Source organism: Pseudopipra pipra, chromosome 8 (assembly GCF_036250125.1).
Source record: "Pseudopipra pipra isolate bDixPip1 chromosome 8, bDixPip1.hap1, whole genome shotgun sequence".
Lineage (NCBI taxonomy): Eukaryota > Metazoa > Chordata > Aves > Passeriformes > Pipridae > Pseudopipra > Pseudopipra pipra.
Genome location: NC_087556.1, coordinates 19,654,615 through 19,674,845, shown reverse-complemented (window position 1 = coordinate 19,674,845; position 20,231 = coordinate 19,654,615). Strand labels below are relative to the sequence as shown.

The 20,231-nt window shown below is 45.2% G+C and overlaps 1 protein-coding gene across 4 annotated transcripts in view; it reads right to left on the bottom strand.

The window, feature by feature from the left end:
- The window catches only part of LOC135418027 (lipase member M-like), a 33,232-nt gene extending 13,298 nt beyond the window's left edge, over positions 1-19,934 (bottom strand). The window contains exons 1-5 of one of the 4 annotated variants that reach the window (XM_064662838.1): positions 19,363-19,925; positions 15,428-15,494; positions 14,938-15,009; positions 14,074-14,213; positions 12,080-13,889 (exon numbers count right to left, since the gene is read on the bottom strand). In XM_064662838.1, the coding sequence (XP_064518908.1) occupies positions 13,429-13,889; positions 14,074-14,213; positions 14,938-15,009; positions 15,428-15,494; positions 19,363-19,432 (810 nt within the window). In that variant the 5' untranslated portion in view covers positions 19,433-19,925 and the 3' untranslated portion in view covers positions 12,080-13,428. The other 3 variants (XM_064662839.1, XM_064662840.1, XM_064662836.1) reach the window with 3 other exon arrangements.
- Between the last annotated feature and the right edge of the window lie 297 nt (positions 19,935-20,231).

Sequence of the window (20,231 nt, the reverse complement as noted above, 5' to 3'; positions counted from 1 at the left end):
TGAACACTAATGAGAACAGGATGGAAGATTCTCCTCAGCACTGTCAGGCCTGCAAAAATATTCCTGGTGCTCATCATCAAGGTCAAAGGCATGGGCTGGCCTGTGGATTTCCAGCAATGAGGTTGAGTGGCACAATATTCATAAGTGATGAGTGAGGAAGCTCTGAGCTGGCACTTAGATAATTATGAATCTTGGGTGTATAGGTATAGTAAGAAGTGTCAAAAGGAAAGTCTCATGAAGGTCAGAGAGGGCTGCATGCCTGCCTCTTCTGCTCACACTCCCAGCTCCTTGTCTGGGAATGTCCCAAGTAGTGTTAGCCTCCTGCCCAAGCACCAGTCACCCATAGAAGGGGCAACTTGCAAATGAAAAGCTCAGCACTGGCCTCTCTTTTAACTTATACAAGGAAAATACAATTTGTGAAAACAGCAATTATTTCTACAATACTTTTTGGCTGATGCTGAAGTTTGTGAAATGTATGGAAGCCAGAGTTTCTTCACCTCTGAGGGTGGATGAAGTCTGTGTTGCAATTTATAAGCTTTGCATAACTGTTCAAATTGTTTTGCCCCACAATCTGCAGGTGTAATTTTTATATCTCTGTTGATTTTGTAGTAATGTAGTAATGTATAGAGTAATACCTCATCACCCCCATAGGTATCTATTGTAATTAGAGAAAAAAGGAACTCACAAGTCTGCCTACATGTGTGGAAAGATGAAAATTAAGTATGCTTTATTTCTCTTGCAGTTGTTGCTAAATGAATGTGTTGGGGGGGGGGGGAGTGGTGAATTCAAATCCTCTGGGAGAAGAACTGGAAGCAGTATGAGAACTATGCAGGACTTAACGCTCAGTGTGCACCAGTCAGTGCTAGTGAGTGTCCTGGTGAGCACGAGCCATTAAGCTTTGGCAGGCTTGGACTAATGAATGAGAGTGGGGCTGGGTCATGCAATGTGCTATGGTCAAGTTTTGTGTTGGCATCAGTAGGACCTACCCAGCAATTTTTAAGGATGGGTCAGAGGGACTCCGGGCAGAGTGGCTTGGGTTTTTCTTAGAGTTAAGAATTAAAGTAACAGGTTTGCTCTGAGACAGAAGGAGGTTGCTGGGGAGGGTTGGAACAGGATCACAAAACCTCTGTTCTCCACTCAAACTGGGATCTTTGCATACCTGTAACTGGGCTAAGCGAGGGTCAAGCTGGCAGCAGCCTGGAGTGGGCAATGAGATTAGGTCAGGGCTGAGCATCAAGGTGACTGGAAGCTGGGACCACTGGCTCTCTTCCCATGAGCATCTTTTTCTTCCCTTCTTTCTGCTGGAAAATTCTCTTCAAATATGAATTCCACTACTAATCATCTCCATCACGGTTTTTTGAATTTTTTAATGCATAAAAAACAATATCCTACTAACTTTTGCTATGTCAACAGGTTAGATAATCATAGATGTACTTTTTCCAAATTGTAAAGCCCTTATTTTTTCACTTGTACCTTTACACACAGTAGGAATTTTGTTTGAAACAGCAAAGGTATTGCTAACTCATAGATCCAATACTTTTTCATTATAAAGTGAAGATACAATTACCAATACAAACTGTTGTTCTATTCTGGGTGTCAACATTAATTTTCCCCCATTGTCTACTACAAAAAAAACAAAAAAAAAAAACAAAAAAGGAAATATAAAATAATTATAAAATTAGGATGATTACTTTGCACTTAAGACTTACAATATTTTTTGACCTTTTGTAAGGAAAATGGAACATGATAAAAATATTTTAACCTTAGATATAGAAATGCACTTTAAATAGCACAGCTGCTTATCTAATATAGTCTGTGTTTTCAATAGAAGCTTTCCCTTATAAAGACAAAATTTGTCTGCTGACCCCAAAGTGATTCTTTTCAAAACCAAATGAAGAATCTACATGTTCTATTTTACTTATGTCAACAAAATATTTCATTCTTTTGCTACGTGTAGGAAGTTTACTTCTAAAATGTTGGTGCCAACACACAGTTCCACAACATTGCACAAAGGACAAATGAAACTTATGGACCACTTTCACGCTCTGCTGCACTGGATGTTGCACTAGACATTCCAAGTTTTCATGAAGCAAGAGAATATTCTTTAATTAAGACAAGTAATATCAGACAAGGGCATAATTCTGACTGTCACAAAGGAAATCCGTGTGGGTTTTTATGATCAGGATGACCTTTAGAAGCATTTTGTGAAGTGTCTTGAAGCAGGAAGATCCCTTTGCAGAGGGGTGTCATGGCTGTTTTGCTCCCCTGGAGCAAGTAATAGTGACCATCTGAAAAGCAGTGAGTTCCCAAGGTCTGTGTAAGAGGACACTGTCCCTCAGCAGGGATGCCTCATGGATCCATGCTCTCTGCTAGTGGGACTGTCAATCTGCAGCAGAGAGGCTCCAATATTAGAGGACAAACAGGTCTGAAAAGCTGGTAATTTGTTTTTCCTTCTGAAAGCCAACAGGAAAATTGGTCACATCTTCACTGTCCAACAAGTTGTGGTGCAGTGATCCTCAGGCTGATTCTGGTCTGAGCATCCCTACAGAGCAGCATATGGGGTACCAGCTAAGACCTGGCTCTGGCAGCATCATTTTTAGGAGCTGTACCCCTGGCACTGCACCCTGCCCCTCAGCTGCAAAGCTGGGCTGACACCTCCCTGCTGTTGCACTCCCTGGCACCCTACACCACTGCTCAGCCAAATCACTCTGCAGTTGTTATACTCCTGTTATCTCATTCAGGTCATCCTGACATCTTGAAATAACTGGTGTCCAGGTCTAATGACTAGGACATTGGGCCACTCATCGGTGTTATTCAATCTTCTCAAGGAATTTTGGTCTCCAGGGCTTTTGTTTCTTTCCTGTTTTCCAGATGGCACCTTCAATTAGGAGGATTTTGTGCATGAACTGTCCCTGCTACTTGTCTGAACAGCTTCTAAGGGATATTTCAGTTCAAGCTGCAGTCTTGCTAATCTGAATGAATATTCAAATAAGTAAGTGAAAATTGTGGCTGAAATCCTTCCTTTTGCGCCCTAAGGGATGTCAGATTTTATTCATATAAATCATGAAGACAGAAATGTCCTTATTAAATTGCAGTGACAGAGACTTGTGAGAATAGACTATTGGAAATAAAGAAGTGATTTTTTTTACTTAAAAAAAAAGAAAATATCTGAAAAAAAATGAAACAAAATTTTAACAGGCAGGTAGATTCTTGGAGTTAGCAATGCTGTCAGAATTTTCATTCAATCCTACCAGAATTCTTCTGTGCTTAATAAATTGTTCCCTGAGCACTAGGTGAAGCAACACTGGTTTCCTGTCTGTTTGTACCTTACAGTTGATTGCAAGCTCCAGTTAAATATTTCCAATGATTGGGGTATCTCTCTTGCTCTTCTTCTTCCTCTTCTAATTTCCTAATCATGCTACAGTCTTCACTGGTCAGGACACCTGTAATCTTTGTCTTGGTCAACTTTTTGTCATGCAACACATGAATCTTTAGATATTTTGTGGAGGACTATGCTGTTACGAATGAAAACCAGGAAACACGCAGATGAACACACAGACCACATAATCCCTCAGGAAGGCAGCTAAACCATCCTTCCTTAAGCCTTTGAATAAAATCACTGTATGCTTCTACACTGCTGCTGGACTGCTCATCTTCATGTTTTGAAAAGGGATTTTGTCATTGCAAAAAAAAAATCATTTTTTTTAGACTAGTATAATTTTCAAATTATAAAGATATGTACCAGTATTTTTAATAAATGAGTCATTCCAATATTATGGACTCTCTGATATTACTAACACAGCCTGATGGGCAATGAGCCATGCAAAACTTGTATGAGATGTGTATACTAGGTACTTGCTTTTTTAATTTCATAAGAAAGCATTTGTTTCCATGGAAGGCACCGGCTTAGGAAGCACACTGAAGTCTGCATGGCTGTGTATGGTTCAATTTCAACAAGGGAGGAACTGAAATAAGACCTGTTCAGAGAAGACGGGATCCACCTAAAAATGGATGGGATTTCCCAGTCTCTGAGGGGGTTGGAATGTACACAGAAAGATACATTAGCATTTTGTGTAGCGTGAATTCTCACCTGGCATGTTCAACACCCTGGAGGCTGTTCCGGATGGCACAGAAGTGAACTGTGTCACCATACAATGTCCTTTTCACACTGTATGTCTTAGCAAGGGACATTGAGGAGGGCTGTTGGGATTACCTGTGGAAGGAGACAGCCTTCCCTTTCCCACTGCAGGATTGCCTGGCTCAGCAGATCTCCCACACGATGCCTTCCCTGTGCGTGATGGCTTTGATGCCTTCTCCGCGCTGTTTGTTGCCAGTGGCGCCAGGGAGGGGGAGCAGTATCAGGGACCGGTCAGCTCTGAGATGGCTTCTGTGACCATTAGCCTGTAATTTTCACTTGGGACTGCAGAGAATTACAGCCTTGGAGTTTATTTACTAGAAATTTAAATCAAAGCCAGAGCTAGGTAATTGCTTACGGCAAACTGACTCCTCTGCGTGGTACACCAGCTGTCAACTACCAGCAGGTGAAATCATAAATACAAGGTGTATATGCACACAGGGTGTGCACATACAATCCACTACTCACAATGGCTATTTTTTCCCTTAGATGGCAATTTATTTCAGAGAGAATTTTGGGGAAATTTTTTTTTGCAGAATCACAGAATTTCAGGCACTAATCTGTCTGCTTTTTCTTTTTATTTCAATCTTTAGACATTGCTACCTAACACTCGACAAAGAAAGGAGTGTAGCAAAAGGGACTGCTCAACACACCAGTAATCAGTCCCTGGATCCAACAATAAGAAGTAACCAAACATGGGGTTTAGTGCCATTTCAGGTGCACTTGGGCATCCTGCCTGCCTCTGGGATTTATCTTTGGCTTTGCATGTAGTAATTTTGGCTGAACCAGTTTCTTGCTGGATCATGTCTGGAGTCTGTGAAGTGTTTACCTTATGTTTTATCCTTATCTGTTAAAGATTGCTTTATTTACAAAGCTATTAGTAAATAATGAAGACTGCATTTGAAGGTAATCTTCACTTGGTTTATGCAAAGCACAGCCAGATTTTCAGGTGTAGAAGAAATTGTCCCTCTGTGACAACTGATGGGTACAAGTTGGTTAAACTCATGAATATCTATTGTCTGCAAAATTTATGCTATTTGTAGCTGAACATTATAGGGAAGAAAGGGTAAAAGCAGGAGGTTATTTATGAGAGGAATTCTAAATATTTTCTCTTTAACAGGTGATGCAGACTAGGCAGTTCTGTACATTTAAAGACACAAACAAACTCTCCAGGATCAGCAGGTGTTCCCAGTTTTCAACCTTTTTCTGTATGACTGAGGTATGACTCTTTCAACAGAAACTCAGTATATCCTCACATGACTCCAGGAGTAGTAATTTTAATGGAAATTACAACCAACCTTTCAACAAAATCTTAGTAAATTCATTAATTTATAACACCATTATGATTTAAATTATGGCTCTTCATAGCTATGACAAGCTTGAAAATTACTATCATGATCATATAGAGTTTAATATTATCCTTGGACTTAAGAATATTTTGTAGGTAATATCATAGTTTTTTATCCAGTTTTTGATGTTATGCAGGTTAGAGGGTTTTGGTTCAGTTGTGTTGCTTTTTTTTTTTTCTTGTTTCTGATATATTTGGTTTGGTATTAACTCTGGTGGTGAGGCTGCTTTACAACATTATTACTTTTCTAGCCATGGTATATTTCCTTACATGCAACAGACCATTTGGCTTGAAGAGATCTGTGATACACACTGTGCTGCAGAGGTTAGCATGTGAATCCCAGAAGGTTTGCACCCAGCATGCACACATGCATTTCTGTCTGGGAAATCACAGTCAGAAATACTGTCACCATACCTAATCGGAGACAATCATCTTGATATTTCCCATCAAAGCAATGTGGATTTACTGCAGTGACACAGAATGAAATAACAGGGTCTTATTATGCAATGCACATTTGTCTTGTTTATTAGTAGTAGATAGGGGTGGTCATTTAGGGTGAACCTGGTTTGTTAAATACAATCATAGCATGAAGAGGCGTGGTACCTCCTGTATGAGCTGAGGAAATGCTGGTTAGCTGCAGCCGTGGCACTGTAAGGACAGGCCATTCCCATACACAGCCTGATGTGCCATGTCTCAGAGTCCCATCCAGTCATCTCTATCTGCACTGGGAAGTGATGCACATTGTCCTGCTGCTCTTGCCACGAAACCACACAGCGATGCTGCAAGCAGCAGAGTATTGCACAAGGTGTTCGAACCATCTCAGAATTAAAAAGCTGATGGAAAAGTTATACAGGGCAATTAATCATCATGTATCCACGTTTGTTTATGTTTGCTATATATTTGCTTTTTTTTAGTCTGCCTTCTGGTCTTTGAAGGGGAAAGAGCCACTCCTAACATACGTGACAATTTCAGTTCCAAATTCAACTATAAGTTGCCATATTTCTGCTCAGGATGAAGGAAAAAAAAATCTCCATTTACCTCTCCTGCTTTTTGTACACATCCATTTGTGAATGATTCACCCAAGGCAGAGTAAATTTATAGACTTGTGAACTCAGCGGTCTGTTAAAGTTTCTCATGACCATTTTGAAAAAATCAGATTTTAAATGTGATTAAATAGATCAAATGAAATATAAACCACAGTATAGTAAAACAGAAATTCTACTTGGCTTTAGTTCTTCTTAGCAGCTACCCTGCACAGGTACTGAGCATATACACACCTACTCAGCTTCACAAAAAAGTTTCCTAAGATGTCAGACTCTTTCTTAAAAGAATACAGCAAAAGGAAAATGCTATAAAAATTATCTTTCATCTTAGTAACTAAAGCATTAAAAATCCATGGAATGTGTTCAGAAATATGATTCAACCTGTAATTTCTAGTTACTGTTAAGTGAAAACCCTACTTGATTAAAAATGATCATTAATGATTTTGTACTTGAGCCTAGATTTGATTGCATGCCATTCAACTTGTAATTTTCACGGTGCTTGCCTGAGATGTACAACCTTTTTTAGCAAGAAAACACTCCCATTTGAATGGCTGATCTGAATGCTAGCAACATGGGAGTTACAGTCCTATAAAAAAGATTTAACACATTGCTCAACTTGATTTTTCTTACTTTTTTTTTAAATTGTTTTACTGATTTAGCTGTTTGTGGGGCAATAACTCAAATAATTACTTTTTCAGTAAAAGTATTGAGTAACAAAGGTTAGCTTTTGCACGGCAGTTCCATGCAGTGCTGAGTGGCTGTATGAGTCTCACAGGTGTGAGCCACACAAGAGTGGGAGCCACAGAAGATGCTCAGGTGGGCAGGCAACTGGAGCTGAGCTCTGGGTATCTCTCTGTTGTCATTTACAGCTATAAGCAGGTAACAAGAAAGGAGAGAGTCTGTCCAGAATGGCACACAGGACACTGTTTCAGGGCAGAACCAGCACAGTGGCTGCAACAGAATTTCATGGCAGTATAAATTCCATATGATATTTTTGCCTTGTATTGCATGATCTGTCATAGTGCCCTGTCTAGATACACAGTATTAATGGAGTAATTCATACATATGGCACTCTTTTAGGAAAGAGCAATGCTACAATTAATGGGTTTGGGGCATTCTTAGTTGTAGCTTCAGGACACAAAGCAAAAAATATTTTGCCATTTTGTGCCAGCTTTTCCATGGTTGAAAGTGCTATGTAAGTGGAAAATAAAGGCATGTAATTTTGACTTAGAAGGAATCAGCTTAAATAAGGAAATGTTTGTGCCTGTGACTAGTAGTTGGAAGGGAAGAAAACTTGAAACAATGAGTAACAATGATAAAATAATTATAGCATAAATGCAATATTTTAGTACTGGATAAGAGCCAGGAAAAGTAATGACAAAAGCACAGCCTTCTCCATTTCCAAAGCAGTCAGCAGGAACTGGTTTGCAATTTCCTTCTTAGGGCACTTCCACGAGAGATGTTGACAGTAAGATTGTTATATTTTTTACACTGTCACAACATGCACTCTCAGTGTGGAACATATAATATGTCTATGCTGGGGAAGACACTTGGATTTTCATTTATGCAGCTGATGATTTCTTCTGTGCTTGCATGTGCTTACATGAGAAACAGATGCTGAGATGGAATAATAATTAATTTGAGAGGAATAAGATGAGGTTCACTTTCATGTCTGGGCCTGGGTTTTCGAGGGGAATGTGTGGCTAAAAGGTGTAATTCCATTCTCAATTCCAATCCCCCAAGAACCTCCCAGATCAAGCTTCCTTGCCATGCGGCTGCAAAGGTATCCCAGAAAAGAGCTTCAGGTTAAATGGCCCATCTGACTTCACTCGCTAAATCTGGGAGCACGGAGAGAATCCAATGGAGAGAATACACCTGCACATTCATTGGCAGCCTCAGTCTTTCTGAGCACATGGTATGGGTACATAAGTTGGCAGCGTGTGACATAAAATGGGATGTGGTCGCTTCATTTGATTGGGCAGGGAAGCAGGCTTGTTCCTGTCCTGGAGACTGTCTCCTCAATAGGCACAACAGGGAAAGAAGTAATAAAGAAAGCAGAGTAAGCCTCCCCACCTTGAAAGGGAGAAATGCAGTGCTACTACATCAAATTGAAAAGTCTTGTCACTATACCAAATTCCCCCAGAGGATTCTACTCGAGTGTGTGAGAGAGTAGCCAATATAGAAGAGCTTCTTCAGCTCAGTTTTGTGCACAATAAAACTCTTGTGTTCTTCTGCTTTCTCATGCTATTGAAGGAAGTAATGCAGTCTAGCAAAAACAATGCTGAAAAAATAAGTTTCTCTCTGAAATATGGATTCCCTCTTTAGTCTGTGATCCAAAGACCTGGATATTGGTTCCTGGTGTTTTGCCAAAAGCCTCAAAACAAGATTCAATTTAGTCACATGCTGAGTGAATAATTGCCTAGAATTAGAATCCAAAAGGTGCCTTAATCATTCATTCAGATATAACCTATGCAGTCATTTCACTAGTGGTATGTCAGATGAGATACGGTGGCTGGAAGTCACATTCCTGATTTTGCATTATGTCAAGAAGATAAGGGAGCTGACAGCTCCAAGCAATCCCAGGCAGGTTTGGGATCTGGTTTCTGCTTCCTGTAACTTCCTGCACAGCACAAAATGCAGGAGGCCAGACAAAACAGAACCTGCATTTCTGGCCCAGCACTTGGTAGAATCTCCTGAATGGGATAGAAGGTGCAGTGATGATGAGTGGTGGGGTTGCAGGTATGTGAACATGAAGTGTTTGGAATCAAATGGAGACAGGTCCTCTCCTGCATGTGGATATGACTCAGTACTGAACTAGGAGCCACCCACACCACCGATGCTGACACTGGTGTTTGCTGCCATGGGTGTTGCAGTCACAGATACAAGCAGGACACTGCTGACTTTGAGTACTGACACTGCAGAAACTGAACACTTTTCTCCAAATGTACCTTATTTTCCTACACTGCTGTTGTTTGGGTAAAACATTCATTTCCACGTTTCAAACACGGAGCAGTGCTCAGAGAACCTGGGGACCAGAATCCCAGTGGGGAGCTAGGGAGTTTGGAGGGTGACCATCTAAGTATCTGGTGTGAGGTGGGAGCACTGTCTGGGCAAGTCATGTGGGGCTGTCTCTGGGGCTCTGCAACAGCTACTCATACTAGTGTGCAGCAGAGGCAGAGAAGAATTGTAACTAAAGCTTGCACTGAAATCTGGTTTTGCCTTCATATAAAACTTAAAATGGAGTAATTGTTTGGAACACAGTAGTTCACAAAGTTGTGATGGGAGCAGTCAAGTAGCATCGAAGAGTGTTTCCACTACACACGTACATGCAAAGCAGGAAAATTTTTCCTCATGCAGGGATATCTTTCATGGAAACTTCGAAGGAAACGATTTCTGCCAGGATTACCTCACAGAGTTTTACCTTACACATGTATTTCATTTGGATGATTCATCTTGTTTCCTTTCAGCATGTGAATCCACAGGAGTTTATAGCTTTATGCACTCTAACTCAGTAAATTAATCTCAGTGGACCGGCTGAGTAATGAATTTTTGCAATGCAGGCAAAAATTATATAGCAGAGTTCATGTAGTGCTGTGTGGACTTACAGTTCAAGTAGCTCAAATTCAGATACTACTGCACTGCACAGTTAATGGCATCAAGTGCTTCCTATTTTTCTTTTCCTGCAATTACCCTGCATATATGAGAGTTTTTCTCATACAGACCCCCCAGAGCCCTCCACAGCATCTCTGGTGCTTTCAATACCCTCTGGGATAACCCTCTCAGCTAGATTTAGGGAGAGGGACCAACAGAGAAGTGTACACTTGAGTGAATAATCTCTGAGGCCTCTGCAAAGTCACCTGACACCCCTGAGGCTGAACATTTCCCTGCACTGCAATTTTAAAGAAAGCCTGAGGCTGTGTTTCTTTAAGCAGTTGAGCTGCTCTAACAGCCTTCTGCCTCTGAAAGAGGTGCTTTTATTCCCCATCCCCTTCATTTGTGGCTGGCCCTCCCTGAATTTACTTGGGTCATTACCCAAGAAGATAGCCACCTGCTTTCTTTTTCCTAATTATTTTTCCTCTGGGCTAACAAGGTCTGTACGCTGATGGAGCTGGAATACGGCACCGGGGTGGGATGGGTGTTGAGGAGCAGAGCAGAGGAGGTACAAATGGACTTCTTGGAAGGGGCAACCCAGAAAGCAGATCAGCTCCTGTGGTGGGATCGCACTCCTCTGGTGCTTTTGGGGGCATAATTGTCTGCCTCTGAAGGAATCTCCACTTCCCTAGCACTGATGCAGGCTCTTGGCTGACTCCAGGGTGAGTCAGCCATGGACCTTAACTGAACAGTCAATTTAATACCACAGCAAAGATGAGCAGCTTTTTTTCCTAGCCTTTATCTCCTGAGCCAACTAGCTGTGAGGCTGGAGAGGATCCAGGCCAACACAAGGGAGCAGGCAAGAAAAGCGACCAGGTTGAATGCTGTCTCCATGAAGGGTGAAAAAACACCTCACCTTGTAGCTTTCCCCAGTCTTGCTTCTGAAGGGAAACCTAGAACAGACTTTTAAAAGGTGAGCCTAAAAACTGAAACCTAATTCTTCAGACTCTAAAAACTACAAACTCATTTTAAGCATTTCACAGAGCAAGGAAATTTGCGCCCCTCATGCTTCAGGGTGCCACAGGTGCTCTCACCACATTGCTTCTCCCCTTGCCAGCTGGCCCTGCTGCCCCATGTGGATCAAGTAAGGGCTTGATCAAGTAAGGGCTGAAGGATGAAATTTGCTTCAGAGCAGCAGTTCCCACCCAGGCTGCCCTTTGCTGAGGGCTAGAGAGGAGTCAGCAGATTGCATGATACACTGGGAGCGGTACCTTTTCAACAAAGTTTATCTCTCTGTGTGTAATTAATTATGCAATGTTCAAAGAAGAACCTTGAATGATGCAGAAAGCTGACTCTGTGTATGAGAGTGGTTCTAATTGCAGAACAGATGTGTAGTTGAGCTGGGGAGCCAGCTCCAGGCACAGCCTTTTTGGGCAGTTGGCAAGGGTGGGTGACTGCTAGCATGGCTGGGTCAGGACCTTCATGGGTGCAGGTATGCTTGTTTGTCACCAACTTCAGAGGAAAATAATTTTATTTTTTATTTCCTGATGTGAAGAACACACTAGGTTGGGGTGGAGCTGTGGTTGGTTCCTGGGCTTGCTGCTATCAGCTGGAACCGGGTGCAATTTTCTGAAGACATTTTTCCAGGTGCAAATCTACCCTAAAGGCAGATGTGTACGTGATTCTTCTCCAACACACAATTATGGGGGGAAGGTTAAATTCTGCAGTCAGAAACAAGAGGTCTCTAATCCATGCATCATGTTTAGAGCAGATTGATACCAGCTATCATTTTAAATGTTGATGATGCAACAAAAAGGTTTTGTCTACGTCTGATTGTAGGAATGACAAGCGTGTGCAACCCTTCATAAGCTTCTCTTATTGACAGCATTTCATTATCAAGCAGTCAAATATTGTGAGTCAACATCTTTCACCTTCTTCCTCATCCATCTCCCAAATTAGAAGTCAGTTTAAAAGAGTGTATTAAAAAGTACCACTGGTTTCTTATCTCAAGTGTTTTCTGATTACACTTTGACCTACATCGCTTTCCTGAATGAGCATGATGATTGTCACTTGGAGAGGTGAGATTTTAAAGAGAATAAATAACCTATTTTCAAGAAAAACAGCCAGCTTTACTGGCTTCTACCTTATAAATAGTCTAGCAGGTCTCAAGGAACTTCTCTCTCTACTATTGTCTTACCCCAATGCTGTGTGTCTGGGCTCTGCACAGTTACAACTCTTCATCCCAACAGGGGTGACAGTGTGGCTTAATGTCCCATGTTCAAGGGGAAACCCAGCCACCTGAGTTCTTTCCCACGTGTTCTCAGGTGGGATAGAATGAAAGACATAAATTGAACTGGAGGGAAATGCCTGATTATAAGGGAACGGTCCTCAAGAGGCAGAAATTATGCTAGGATTAAGCCAGAGATGAAGTGTTCAGGGAAGAGCTGGCATGGAGGGAACTGGTGAGACAGAGATGTAATTTTATTATTGCCTTTGCCCTCTAGGGGCCATAATTACACATTGGGAGTGGCACACAGTCTGCCATGCCAGCGTGGAGTTGAATCTCAGGACCTGAGCTACCATATTATCCCAAAGCTCTCCTAATTCAAGAGGTCTGTCCAAGCAGGGGACACAAGGAAGCCCCAGGGTGCTCCCTGCTGCCCCATAGGTGCTCCCAAGGCCAGAGGTAATTTCCCTGCTGGGCTCAGGGTGTGTCTCAGGGGAGGTACTGAGCAGGTGCTAGCCCCAGGGGTGTGCTTGGTCTCAGCCCACCTCCAAAATGACATTTTGGATATCCCAGGCTGCTGCAGCTGGTGCAGGTGCTGTGAGGGAACCTGCAGGCTGCAGTGCCCTGTGTCAAACGTGTCCCAGCCCTGAGTTCTCCAATGTGCACAAAGGACCAAAGGGAGACAACTGCCCCAGCAGAGGCTGCTCTGGGGCATGTCAGTCTCCGCTTTTCCTGCCTGCTGCTGCCAGAGGGGAGGCACATGCCATGGCTGTGATGTTAGGCAGGAGCAGCTGCAGTGATGTGTAATGCTGTAACAGAGGGGTGACCCATGTGAGAGGCCATGGGAGCAGAAACCTCTCTGTCCTGGAACTACGCTGGCTGAACCACCGCCTGACCCTGCCACAACATGTGGGACCATGCAGGGTGGGCAGCCCCTTGAAAAGGGGGGTGGCACAGCTGCTACCCTGGATGCAGGGAGGGCAAGAAGAGCCACTTCTTGGGGCCCTTTGGCTACTGGAGCATCGGGGAGCAATGCCAGTGCCAGGGGTAGCAGGTCTGTCATGTCCTCATTCCTGCTGAGGGCTCAAAAGAGCCCTGTGGAGCTGAGTGGAGCGACGATGATGGGGGCATCTGGTGGCGTGAGGATGGGTGTTGTGTCTGATGTGGTCTCTTCAGCCTCACTCTCCACATCCTCCAAGCTCTCGCTGACAGAGGGGATGATCTGCACCACCTTCTCCTGGAAGTGCACTTGCTTGCGAGGGACTGACATGGCTGCTGGTTGGGCAGGAGTTACTGGGGCTGAGCTCCTGTCCTTGCTGCCCTTCAGGATGCTCTTCATGTGGCCCAGGAGTGAGTGGTGCTGCTCCCTCTGGGCCCCGTGGAAGGTGTAGATCTGCTCAGTGTCACCAACGATGGTTGGGGCTGCCATGGTGGCTGAAGGGTCCACGTACTGGCTCGTCTGGGGATGCATCTCTTTGTGTCCTGGGCTCTTCCTCCTCTTGCTCAGCAGGAAGTAGGCCAGGGCAGTGACCACCAGCATGGACCCTGGGGAGAAGGCTATGTTGGCTGAGGGCTGTGGCAGGTGGGAAGAGCACACCAAGCAGTGCTTGGTCTGGCTAGCTCACTACCATCTGCCACTGGTCCAGCATCCCACACATCCCCACCCTCACTGGCTCTTGACGGACCATGCTCCTCTTCTGTCTGCACTGCTCCCCACCCAACTTCTCACCAGGAATGGTGACATGCCAGACGAGGATGGGATGCAGGAAGCAAGCCACTGAGAGCAGCGTGTACCCCAGGAATTTCTGGAAGCTCCCTGGGCGTCTAGCTCGCTTCCAGCAGGCCTGTGCCAGGGATTCAGGCTTGTGACTGGGGAGAGAAAGAGAGGTCCTTGTGGGATGAGGCACCAAGCACATGGCAAGAATTTGGACCTAACTGTCACCCACCCAGCTGTGCAGATCCTCAGTCTGGTTTTCCAGGAGACTGGTGTATTGGTCAGGGAAGGTAAGCCAAGCCAGGAGTCTGGGGCTGCATCTGCCAGAGGCCAGCATCTCAGACAATCTCTCAATGTGTTTGCCCACTTGGTCACTAATCAAGTGTGTATTATCTGGAGTAAGTTGTTGCCTTTGAGTAGCTGGAGTAGGGTGTTGCCTCTAAGATATTAGGGCTTTTGAGTTTATGCTAGAAGACAGTGGCAGTGCTCAGCTTCTGAAAAGTACATAAGGATTTTGTACATTTTAATTTTAACTTCTGCACTGTCTCTGGAAGGGAGCTGAAGCTCATCCTGGGTATCTGGCTCTTTCCTCAACCCCTGTACTTTTCCCTACATACTGTGTTAAGTGGATGCTGGAGAGCAGAGTTTGTTGTGCTGATGCTCAGCAAATTAAGGCACAAGCCTGGTTTAAAACACAGGTGTAAATGGTGGTGGACACGGCCCCACTTACCTCACCCCTGAGTACACTTGCCATGGCATTAGGGAAAGGACCTTTGGTCTGGCACTTGCAGCTCCCTCAGGTCTGGTGTTGCCTGTAAGAGGCAAGTTGCCTTAGGAGGTCCCACCAAGGCTGGAGAAGAGTGGACAGGGTCTACTCACGTGAAACACATCTCCAGGAACAAACTGATAAAGAAGAAGCCTTCACAGACAGTAACTGCAACCCCTGAAAAACTGAAAGGTGGAGGTGTCAGGGGGACAGGGCTGGGCTTAAGTGTGCTGTCTAGGTGGCAGAAGGGGCACAGAGAGCCAGAATTTACTATCCAGTTCACAACAGTCTGTGTGCTGTTGTGTCTGTGTGCTGAACACCCTCTGCTCAGCTAGTTTGTGGAGGAGAGCTCACAGCCCTCCTGTCCCCAGGGAGTCAACTTGCAGCCAGTGTCACCTCTGGCCTGCCTGAATCTGCAGTAGCATGTCTTTCTCTACCAGAAATAGCTTATTTTTCTGAAACTTCAATATGGAGACCTGAAATCCCCAAAGCCTTGGCCACTGTTCCCTGCTGTTGTTGCAGTCTGGTCTGGTGCCATATATGGTGGAGGGGTTGACCATGTCACTCTCTGCCAGCTCTGAATTCAAGGGCAAAAATACTCACAGCAGATAGAAAGCCAGGCTTTTGAACTGTCCTCGCTGCAGAGTTTCTATGCCCACACCGATCAGCACTAGAAAGAGAAGATAGGAAAGATGTTGACTGCAGGGTTAGTTCCCGATTCCCTGGTGCCCTACCAGCTCCCAGGATCAATGCCCTCATTCCCCAGAGGCTAAGCAAGGCTGCTTCTCCCATGCAGTGCAGCACGTTAGGACTGGCAGCATCAGTGATTCATGCTGACACACCAGTCCATGGGAGTCAGAGCTCAATGCTGGCCTTGACACACAGCCCTGAAACCCATCCCAGCAGCACCACTATTACGGCAGCCTTGCCACTGCGTGGGCTGAGGAAAGGTGCTCTGGGGATACCAGCTGGTCTTGGACTGATGGGGCAAGTGAGCAGTGACCTGTGACCCTTTCACCCTCTACCACACCACCACATCACTGTTGCCACAGGGCCCACTGCCCACTGCCCCATCCATCTCTGCCCAGGTCCCCCCAGTGCCTGCCAGCCTCACTTCCCTGCCCTTTCTGCTTGCCCAGGCCTGCTTCACCCAACACAGGGCTGTAGGGCAGCAGCAGGACACAGGAACTGTGCCAGCTGCCTTCACAAAGGGCTGTAGCCATAGTATCAAGATCCTTTGCTAGCCAAACAGAAAAATATATAATGGGAGCAGGCAGATTAAAAACAAGGAATGAACATTCTCTCAGTGCCCCATCCAGTACAGAACACCAGGGAGTCAGTTTAAGGGGGATTAAGGGTATTAATAAGGCTAAAGTCTTCGATGGATTGGCCAATAGCTTCAGGGGATGGAGCATTTCCTTCAACATCCTTCAGTTTCCTTCAAGACTATTTCTAAAATGGAGCAGAAACATAGTGACTTACACCAGCTGCAGTCACAGTGCACCAGTGCCAGCAGCACGGAGATGAATGGAGCCCAGATTTTACGGCCAGAGCATCACTCTGGACAACCACTACACTTGTGTCTGCACTTGATGTCTCCACACCTCACTGAGCAGTTCCCACCCATTCACCGGTGCTCAGAAAGTTCGCCACTGATCCTGCTCAATGCCCACTGCCCAAGTTTTGAGATGCAGGTTGGATCCACTTCTCTGAGTTGTGGTTTGTCCCATCTGGAGAAGGATACCAGGCTCCCAAACAAGGATGCACATCACTGTCCATCAAGACTGCAGGGTGGGTCAACACCAAGGGTCAGCTCTCCCACAGGGGCTGAACAAAGAGCCTCTGTATTTTCCTTGTGTCACCTGCAGCTGCCAGCCCCTGTCAGCCAAGGGAACACATGGGGCCCATGTGCCACCCTCCTTCACTGCCTTTCCAGCCCTGAGCAGAGCACAGAGAAATTAGTCTCATCAGAGGGTTGTGAAGCTGCATGAGCTGTGTAATCCTATACGCAAAGTATTGTCTGCTACTATCTTGTGACTGAGAACTGTTCTTTATAATCTTCCCTACAAATGTGGAGTTCATTCATTTATTCATTTATTCCCTGTGGATGAATGCAGAATTCAACAGCTTGGCTGTTACGCTCGAGCCTCTGCTCTGGATGGGGAGGTTTCCTCATTTTGCACGGCTTCTGCTTTATCCACAAAGCTGTTTGGATGAAGAATCTGCAGGAAGAAAAGGGCTGTTTCCGAGGTGTTTATTTGGACTAGTTGCTGCCTTGATTTGGATTTTGTCCAAACCATGTGGCTAAAGGCACATGATTAGGAATTAAATGGTTGAAAGCATGAGAATTAAGAAGTAAGTAGGAACTCTTTCCTAGATGTAAATATCACAAGGCCTAAAATCGCTGAACTAGAGAGATGCCTCAATATTGTAGCAAATTGCAGGGCTATTTGATTTTGCTAACTTGCCATAAGACAAGTTAGCTATTTTCTCATGCAGAAGAAACTCTGTAGCTACACCATTGCAGATAGCTGCTACACTCCAAGATCCTGGGGGAAAGGGAGGTTTATATTATGTGCATAACCTGTATTTACTAGCAGCATATCGAGCTGGCCAGGCCTTCTCAGAATCAATTAGTGAGGCTGATGCACTCTCTCTTTCATAGTTTTTTCCAAACAAAACCCATAGGAGTCTCTTCAGTGTGGTTTCCATTTCATGCAAAACCCTCACACGCTTCATCAGGCACTGAATACTGCATCAAGCTGATTTCTTACTCCATTGAGACACACAGAGGAATAAAACACGGGCACATCCTTCAATGGCATTTTTGGAAAGTCAGGTGATACTGGGAATGTACCAAAGGTATGGAAAAGCACAGAGATTGGTCGTACAGCTGTCCTATGCTCTGTGATGCTCAGCAGAGAGACAACTGCACTGTTCATTTAAAGAAAAACTAAAGAAAGAGATGCAGATGATGCAAAATGATGAAAAGAAAATAAGGAGAGAGAGATTACATTCCACTAACACACTTCCACATTGTAAATTACTTTCAATTTTGTTGTTCTACCTTTAGTTTTCTCATGGCAACAAACTCACATTTTATCCCAGGAAGGTCTCTATGAGTTTCCTGGGAGCTTTAAGTGAGAATATGACCAGCATGGGGCTCATAGGAGCCCAAGGGGGATGGGGATGGAGAAATGAAGAGATTTGCATTTGCTGATTAAAGCTGTGTCCCAACTCCCACTGTTGCTGTCTCATCATGATGTGCACTTATCTACTGGGAGTTTGTGTAAACTCAGAGACTCAAATCACTGCTTGTTATCGGTATTAGTAATTTGAAGCACATTCCAGGGCCTTCATCGTCCCACCTGGGCTTTGCGTGTCCTTGGGGACCTGTGCACTCTTCAGCTGACCTGTGTGCTTTTTACTTTGCCCATGACAAGAGCAAAGTGTGTCTTTTATGGCTGTCCGCAGTTGATAAAGGAAATGCGAAGGTAGGAGGGCCTGCTGTGACTTCCTCTACAGTGTCTGATTATGAAATCCCTGGGGGTCTGAAACAGGAACCACAGGCACCACCTCAAGTCACTTCTCACCAGGAACCTCTGCGTCACACCTCCAGTCTTTAGACAAATCAGGCACCTTGATCTCTGCTTTACTGATGGGGAAACTGAGGCAGAAAGTGTTGTCTGTCCTGTCCCATAACAGTGAGTCAGCAACAGTGAGTCAGTGCCAGAGTCATCCCTTGAGCCCTCTGCTTTAGTTTCTTCCCTAATCCCATCTAGAATCATCCATGTTAGAGGGTTGTTCAGTCCTTCTGGGTGAGACGCTGTGTCTGACACCTGGCTCAAAACACCTGCATGTCACCTGAAACCAAGTGCTTGGATGTGTCACCAAATGCAGAACACCCTGGTCCAAAGCAGCCCTTGACAGTGGGTGAGAGGATGCAACTAGCCAGGTGGGTGAATTTATGATGTTTGTACTGCAGCTATAACCTGAACTGCTCCGAGCCTGCTCCCCAACAGGTTACTAAAGAGGCAGAGCAGTGCTTTTGCAGTAACTGTGCTGTGATGGCTAGGATGGAACCTCTCCATCCTGACTGGCACAGGACACTTCACTGTGCAAAGCACAAGGAGCTCCTCTTTCATCTTCACAAGTCACAGAGCAGCCTGGCAGTCTTTCACAGCCAGACTATTTTGCTTTTCCATCTCATTCACATCTTGACTGTGCCCATGTCTGTTTTAGAAGAATATGGTTTAGTTTTCTTTTCTCTATGTGCTTTATCTTGCCCTCTGACATACTGAGTGGTGGCTCTTCCTTTCTGATGTCTCACTGTGCCTCCCGCAGTGTTTGGAAAGAGCCTGGCCAGGCACTCAGCATGCTCCCTCCCTTGGTCCCAAAGCAAAAGTGAGCAAGTTTCCTTGTCCCCTTCGTATGATGGGGCAGTGGCTGCACCTGGCCAAAGGCAGGGAGGCAGCTTGGGGGTCCCAACACCCACTCAGTGCCTTTTAGTGACAAAGAAAAAGAGAATTTCCTCTTACCTGCTGCAGTGGAGATGCCCAGCAATCGGCAGGTGTACTCCAGGGCACTCCAAAACACCTTGTGCTGCATGGTGAAGAGATGAAGACTGCGGTACAGCCAGGCAGAAACTCTTCTTCAGAGCCCCCACCTCATGTGCAGCTCAGCAGCTCCCAGAAACAGGCAGAGCCTCCCACTCCCTGGACCGAGTGACCTTCCTGAAGGAAAGGACTGTGCGTGCAGGACTGGCCACCTCCACGGGGCCTCCCAGGGGAGGGTGGTCGGAGAGTGAGCTGCCACCACAGGGAACCGGTCAGCACTGCTTCCTGCTGCTCCCGTGGGGGATGTGGAGACCTGGCCTTTTCCTGCTTACTTGCCGCTTGCTCCTTGCTGGCCCGGGTTGATTAATGATTGGTAAGGCAGAGGTGCGGCTTTGGGAGCATTTGTACCCCGGGTGCATGGGTGCACGGCCTTCCCTGCTCCCGAGGAGGAGGCTCTGGAAGCCCAAGCTGATTAAATGAATGTGAAGTCATTAGTGCTGTGCAGCTCCCAGCAGGTTAACCATTTGTGAGGATGACAATATTTGTTCTTGGCAAGAGAGCAGCATGTTTCTGGCAAGCAACAAGAGGCACCCCAGCCCCACTGCCCCCTGCAGCTCAGTCCCCTGCCATGGCTGCTGCTCACTGTCAGGTTCTTCCAGGCTCCAGGCTTGGGAAGTGTCTGTGCTGATGTGCAACCACAGGAACAAGGAGATCAAATTTATTCACAGACGTCCTACAGACTCCGGCCAACCATAGAAAGGGAGATTCGTATTTCTTTGCTTGGGGAACCCCAGTGAAATGTGGTTTTGTGTTGTAGCTATCAGAGCCATTTGAGCAGCATCAGGGTCTCG